Below are 7,479 nucleotides of genomic sequence, written 5' to 3' on the forward strand. Positions count from 1 at the left end.
GTGGAACAGTCCTAGCTGTTATGTCTTTGTTGATTCTGGAACTGCTGGGTTCCCTTGGGCTTCTCTTCAGATACTTTTGAAAGGGAAAACTCTTTTATTTTGCATCTCTTCACCTCTGCTCCTCTGAAGAGCTCACTGTAGCAGCAACGCACCACTGCTAGTTTAACTGCAAGCATTAATGTAGTAACTTCTGTGCTAGTTCAGAAGCGTGATCATCTTGTTTTGGAAACTTTGGGCCCTTAGTTTTAAAATACTAGAAATGACTGTGATTAGTAATGGTTTGCAGCTTTCACCAAGTCTTAATTTGTTAAGCATTCATTCTCCATCAAGCTTTTATTTTTTTCATTTAAAAAAAAAAGAGTGTAAGTTACACATGACAGAGTGCAAATTAATTACAATGAGAGACTCTTCGTTGTTGTATTTGACTCATGGAAAAAGGAGCTTAAGATTTGGGGAAAAAAAAATTAAACCTCAATGGTATTAATTTGTTTTTGCAATTGAATGTAAAATCTCCACCTCTCAATTCATCTAGCCAAAGGTGTGGGGTGGGAATCAAAATCTATCTCCTGAACTCTTGTGTTTCTCTCACAGGAGCAGATTCATAGTGTACTATTAGGAAGCAGGTGTGTTGACTTCTTTTTTTCTGCTTACGCCCACTATTAATTCTATAGTGGGATGAAGAGGATCTTAGAGAAGCACAATGCATACCAAGCTGTGTATGCAAGCACGGGAATAGTTTGAACTTTGATACTAGATTTTGAAATCCCAAAGGAATACCCTGCATAATTCAGAAAGATGTTTGGAAGAGGATGATGGGCAAATCTTCCTATACAGTCATCTTATATAGGGGAGAGCTAAGGTTCCAAAGCTTTCTTTATAGAAGGGCGATTTGTGCAGCCTGGTTATGTGGTGCTGTGTATCAGCACCTCCACATCTCATGGAACCAGAGTTTAAGCAGTGAATTTTTAAGTGTCTAATTTCCATGTTTTGCAGGCTTTGCTGAATTTGGCAGAACGTCTGGGAGAAGCCAAACCACGAGGACTGACGAAGGCGGACATTGAACAGCTCCCATCCTATAGGTTCAATCCAAACAACCACCAGTCAGAACAGACACTGTAAGTACATAGATCTCTTTCAAAGTTGCGTAGTTTATCTGGCTGTATTTTCTTCAGACTGCAGCCTCAGCTGCACTAGAGGAACTAAAAGCAGTGATTATCTGTAAGCAGTTTTATTAATTAAAGACAAACTCAGCATTCACAGTTTACGTTGCTGCGCTGTGCGTCTTCAAACACAAATGCAGGTAACTGTTGAAGCTATCGTGCTGCAGTTATATCAGCAGAGTTGTGTTTGAACTATGTTTGGTGTTCTTAAATAGAAGATACATTTGAACTTTTCTGTCTTTTTTAGGTGCGTGGTGTGCATGTGTGATTTTGAGTCAAGGCAGCTACTTAGAGTCTTACCCTGTAACCACGAGTTCCATGCCAAGTGTGTCGATAAGTGGCTTAAGGTAAAAAAAATAAAAATAAAAAATAATGGGAAGTTTTAGAGGGCATTCATTATGTATGGGTTTTGAGGTGGAGTGGTTATTGTTTTGGGATTTGCTTGTTATTTTACTGTTCGTTTCCTTTTATTTCATTTTTCTCAATTTTTAGAGTAGAAATGCCAGCAGACTTCAGAAAACTACATACCTATGTTATTTTTTAATAATTGATTCAGTATGTTTCTTTATAATCTTTGGCATAAGGAAGAAGGAACATAAAGAGAATTATTTTCATGGTCACATCTGTCTGTTTTCCATTTCCACAAAACAGTGCCTGTGAATTCAACTTTGATTTCATGTGTTCATGAATTTAAAAAAGAAATTATGTGGTAAAATGAGAAGGAGAAATTAGAGATTCTCTGCTGATGGTGAATTTGTTTTCAGTAATCCGTGTAGCAAAGCGTAAACATTATTACTTTCTTCCTGCTATGCTATCAGTATGGGGTTTTGAGGCTTATCAAATCAAGTGTATGTCCCACTGAACACACAGTACCCCATCCTAGGGTGCTCCCTTCTTGTTGGTGTTACAGTGTATCTGCATTAGTATAACCACTGGCACTTAGACAAAGTCCAATTCGCTGCATTTCTTTATATCTTTAATATTAAAAAGCCTTTTTTTTTTTTTTTTTGTAAATGTGTTTATGAATCAATAGGCATAAAACTCTGAAGTAACCAGGTGCATGAACATACCTTGTCGTCTTTTGCTGTTGAGTACTCCTGAGCTCTGAAAGTAGCAGCAGCATCATCACAGATGTTCTTTGTCATTCACATGTGTATGTCATTACAGTAAACCCTTTCTTGTTTCTGGTTTCACAGGCAAATCGTACCTGCCCAATTTGCAGAGCTGATGCTTCAGAATTGCATCGTGATTAGAGTGACCAATCTAAGAGCACAAATCTGGTTTGGGTGTTCCTGGTCATGTGTATATATGAACTATCTATTGAACTTACCCATGTGGCTTCCAGCCTTTTCCTTTACACAAAAGGGTCAGTGGACCTTACTTTGCACTGTGTGACTTAATCAATTATAAAGCTTATAACTAGTCTTCACATCTACGGGATTGTTATACTAACAGTGTGATTGGAACTCCAAAGATTTTCTTCTTTAGCTTAATTTTGTGTGTGCACTAACATTCCCTGGTTTTTGTGTGATCATTCTGAGTGTTGCTGCGAGATTACTGTGGACGTGATCTTTTAGCATGTGCTTTTATATAAAAGAAAAAAGAGGAAAAAAAAGAAAAGTGGTAGCTCCAAACAGTATAGCAATCTACCTTATATAGAGCCTTCAGATACTGTGAGTGGGAGTGAATGGTGTGAATGTGTTTGCCTGTGGGAGGGTGCATGACGTGAGTTTGGGAATGGGTGTGCATGCGTGTTTGAGAACCTATATACCAGCATGTGCTGAGAACGTATGTGTGTAGTATTAATTATGCTGCAGTGTATAATCTTGTGTGTTATTTAAACAGTACTAGTACTGTACACTGGTTCCTTTCCTTGTGTTTGCAGTTGCACACTAAATACAATGGGTGCAGCAATTACAGACATTTAGTATTTCCTCCCCAATGTACTCACAGGTACTTACCTGTCTACCTACTATTCAAACAAGCTGTTATGCTTCCCTTTACTCGGAGGCTTTAAGTGCGTACCACTAAAGGGGTCACTGATTGTTCATAGATGAGTAATGTTGGGTTTTAGTACACGTTACAGAGTTCAGACTTCTTACTTTGCTCATTTACAAGTTATTTTATCAATGTCAAGTTGCAATATCACACAAATCGTTTAGCAATATTAACATTTTCAGTTGGCAATTTCATTATCAACGTGTTCCTGTTCTCCTTTTCAGTTTTTCTAGTTGGGCTATAATTGCATTCAGTTGATTTGAGATTAGAGCTGAGTTCTGAAGATGCTGCAGTTATGCACTTCTTTCATGAAAGGAAGCAGAAAGGACACCGAGGGTCTTATGCAACAGCCCTGCATTTTTTGCCATTGTGCTTGCTAAATAGATAATCCTCTAGCTTACAAGCATTGGCTTTAATCATACCCATTCTTTGTCATTTGCAAGGGAGTTTGTATACAATTAAAATAACTTGTAAGAGGTCACAATTTTATTCCTGCAGCTTCATGAATAAAATAAAATTTCTAGCATTTTCTCAGAGAAGTAAAACTTCTGTTTTTGGGGGGTTTTTGTTGTTGTTGTATCACAAAAGAAGGTGGTTTTTGGTCACTCGTTGCAGAGTTGAGTTGCCCTGATGCTGCTGCTTTGTCCCTCGCTGTTTTCATGGTGAGTGTAATGTGAAGAAGGAGCTCCCTTGGTTTTTGCAGTTGAGTTTCCAGAATACTCCACCGCAGTGCAAAACGGGAGCCCCTTCTGAACGAAACACTGTTAAAAGGAAGGTAGCTTCCATCCCACTGCTTTATGAGTAGTGTTTTCTTTGTGCTTTTTGGAAAAGCAACATTTCAGACTGTCGCATCTTCAGTGTGTTCCACCGAAATACTAACATCCACCTGTACCATAGTTAGTTATTCATAGGATGCACTTCTCGCATCAGATTACTTCTCCTGAATTGCCATTACTTCAGTTGCAGCGGCACAAGTGGCACAGTTAGCAATATTGCTGTGGCTTGCTGCCAGACTCAGCTTTAAGTTGATTCTCTATCATTTCTGATGCTTTTGTATGCTGCTATGCTTTAGTATCGATTATAATTTCAGTGTTACACGTTCTCCATGCTGTTTGCCCTCTTTCAGTACTCTACAGACCAATCACAGCTGATGGTGCAGATGAAATAAAAGCACAATTTTGCCCTATGTCAGATGCTCTTGCCTCCATTTGTGTAGTGACGCAGGTATTTCTCAGAAACACATCGTCTTTCCATTCCTACTCATGCCTAAGAACACTTAAACAAATGAGAACATGCTGTTACATCCAAGTACTAAAATGCCTCCTCTCTTCCCGAGGAGTTACGGAGTAATCTTTCACAATGACACCCAGCAGGTTAAAGTACATATAGTAAAAATTTATTTTTTTAACAAATAAAATCATCTTGTTTTAAAAAAAAAAAAGAAAAAAAAACACAAAAACAAAAAAAAAAAAGCAAACATGTACCACATGTCTTACAAAACTGAGGCTCTTTTATATAGCTGCAAAAGAAAGATTTCTATGTGTGCAGATTTAAGCATAACCCACACTATGTCCGGTGTTCAGTTTGAAGCGTGGGAAGAGGGCACTTCTCTAAGCACTCTCATTCTTCTGAAGCCAAGGGGAAAGTCACCCTGTTTCGGGTGCTGAGAAATCTTGATTGTCCCTTTCGCCAGTGGAGCTCTGCGAGGCGTTGGGAGACTGAGGAGCGGGAGGGTCTAACTCAGTAAAATCCCGAATGATTTGTTGCACTCTTAAGGCTTGTCTCTTCTGAAATGGTTCATTTGTTTGCATGGGTCTATTGCAGATGTGTGTGGACTTGCTTCCTGTGGTTAGTGTGTGTGAACAGCACGCGTGCACATGTTCTGGATCAGCTCAGATGAGCCACAGCCGGTCTCGGTTGTGGCTGTTGATGGGGATTCGTGCTGAGCTGCTCACTGCCATGTGTTCTGTACATTTGTGTGTAACTTCTCAGCCTGCCGTGGTGCCAGGCAGCACCAGCATCCAGCAAGACGTTTTCCATCTCCCTCCTCCCCTTCCTGACTTCACCTGTCCCCTTCCCCTCCTGAACAGTCCATAAGACATTTGCTTTATCATATTGGCACTTCTGTGGCTTTGGCATAAACTGCCAATTAAATCTGAAGTTTAAGGGGATATCAAGGCCTACAGATAATTCCAATGTCTCATTTTGTGACTTTCCTTACAAAATAAAAAAGAAAAAAAAAAGAAATTTAAGCCTTTTGTTGTATACTGTTTTATACGGGCCATTTATTATGAATGTGATTTCACAGCTGTTAACACATCATGTAATACTTGGGATGGGATTTACCAGCCTTTTTTTATTATTATTATTTTACTTACAGAAAACACATTTTTGACTGAGTTATCTTTGGGCCTTTTTAAAAGCTGTGTTTTTTGGTTTTGTTTTTTTCCTTTGGTACATTGTTACCTCATTTTGCTACTTGTGTTTCAGATCTGTTAATGACTCTGAAAGCTTGTGACTTTTGTTGGAATCATATTTTGTCGGTTGTTTCCTTTAAATCATACTCTATTGAATCACTTAATATGTAGTTTTAAATGTATTATAAATATCTGTAACCAAATCATTTGAAGGCTTGATAAATTTTTAACAAAATTTGTACATTTTTTATGAGAGTTACTAGTAATGCTTTACTACGTAGTGCAATGAAGTTTTATTTTTAATCCCTGTGCCCAATTTTGGAGTTGAGAGAGTTGTTCAGTAATAAATGTATGATGTACACCTAGACAAGTTTGTCTTGTTCTCCTTTGTGCATTGTTCCCTTTCGCTGCTCCCCCTATTTCTGTGCATCGTCATACAACTAACTTCAGGTACTGGCAATTTTGCAGTCGTGGGACTGGGGGAAGGGTTTGAAGCTCCAGAGCATCCTACCTGACAAGCACTCAGGTAGGAGGCGATGTGACAGGTTTGCCTTGCTGGACAATCTTCACTACCAAACTTGCAGATTTCCTGCCTATGATTCAAAATCTGCGCCCCTTGGTCTTGAATACCACGCCATGTTCCAGCCAGTCTATAAATCCAGGAGCACAAGCTGCTTGTAACCCAGCAGTTAGCCTTAATTTTAGTCAGCAGTGAAGTGCTTTTCCCCCACATCTCTTCCCTTGCGCCCTAAGAATACATACAGCTCTTGGCTTCTTCTGTGAGAAGTGTTTATGGGACTTGCTTCCCAGGCATATCTTTGTGTAGTACTTTTCTGCAGGTGATCTGTTCACTTGTTCTGAGCTGGCTGGTCCATGGCTTCAGTAACTACCTATAAATCCAGTCCTATTGCCTTTGCAGGTAGAATTAAGGTAACAGGAAAGCACTGATAAGAAGCCACTGTACCCTGTCTCGTCCATGCAGATTCATCTGTGCAGAATAAGTAGGATAGCAGGCTGAGTAAATACATTTCTCTGCTAAGTCTTACATGTTCTGTGTTTCTGTGCTCTTTTGCCTCCTTGGTGCACATTACCACTGTCAAAATAGTGTAAGCCAGTGTTCAACATCTTTGTTCTTTCTCTAACAAGGACAGGAAAAACAGGCCATTAAGCAGCCCATCTCAGTTGTTATCAAAGCTGAATACTGGGGTACTCTGCAAGGCTTTATCAAGAAATTTATCAAACCAGAGGCACCGGTTGCATAGCAACATTTGCAGGTCTCAAGTGCTGGTAGTGTCAGAGGCACCTTGCTTCCAGCACCAGCCTGCATGCTGGCTTTCATCCTCTTCGCTGTAACTTTTGGATGACAGGTAAGATTGAAGAGAGCTACAATCTTACCAGAACAAGCTGAAGTTTAACCTTTCCCTTTCTAGGTAAGAGCAGCTTTCTGGCATCTGCAGCAGTGCCATCACAAAGAGCAAACTGCTGTAGGGGTTGTAAGAGGAAGGTGGAGAAAAGAGGAAATGTCGTCCTTCTGATTCAATAGGATAGAGTATATGGTCTGTCCTTGCACAAAGTTCCTGCCGAGTTACATGAGCGTACTCCTTGTACAGGGAACCTAGTTGTGCCTTTTTGCGCATCTGCTCTGTAGAAATGCAGAAATTACCATCCTATGAACCATGCTATGAATGTGTGGTTCTTGGACAGAAGGTGGTCCCTTCCTTGTAATGTGGAATGTGTGTACTACCTGAAACTACTGGGAAAAAATATATACATATATATCACCACATTTGCAAAAAAGAAATGTTACATATTTGAGATACAAGAGATATCTCAGTCATGGCAGAATTTGCACCAGAAACCAGAAGAGCATCTGGGAGCCTGGATACCTGCAAAGCAATGGCTGC

The 7,479-nt window shown here is 39.7% G+C and overlaps 1 protein-coding gene across 7 annotated transcripts in view; it reads left to right on the forward strand.

Moving 5' to 3' along the window:
* The window catches only part of RNF38 (ring finger protein 38), an 89,279-nt gene extending 83,337 nt beyond the window's left edge, over positions 1 to 5,942 (forward strand). For all 7 annotated transcript variants that reach the window (XM_085528986.1, XM_085528990.1, XM_085528987.1 and 4 more), the window contains 3 exons: positions 994 to 1,115; positions 1,408 to 1,507; positions 2,357 to 5,942. In XM_085528986.1, the coding sequence (XP_085385112.1) occupies positions 994 to 1,115; positions 1,408 to 1,507; positions 2,357 to 2,413 (279 nt within the window). In that variant the 3' untranslated portion in view covers positions 2,414 to 5,942. The remainder of the gene's footprint in view (positions 1 to 993; positions 1,116 to 1,407; positions 1,508 to 2,356) is intronic.
* The last annotated feature ends 1,537 nt before the right edge of the window (positions 5,943 to 7,479 follow it).

This window comes from Coturnix japonica, chromosome Z (genome assembly GCF_054131305.1).
Source record: "Coturnix japonica strain WE chromosome Z, WE-NBRP24, whole genome shotgun sequence".
Classification (NCBI taxonomy): Eukaryota; Metazoa; Chordata; class Aves; order Galliformes; family Phasianidae; genus Coturnix; species Coturnix japonica.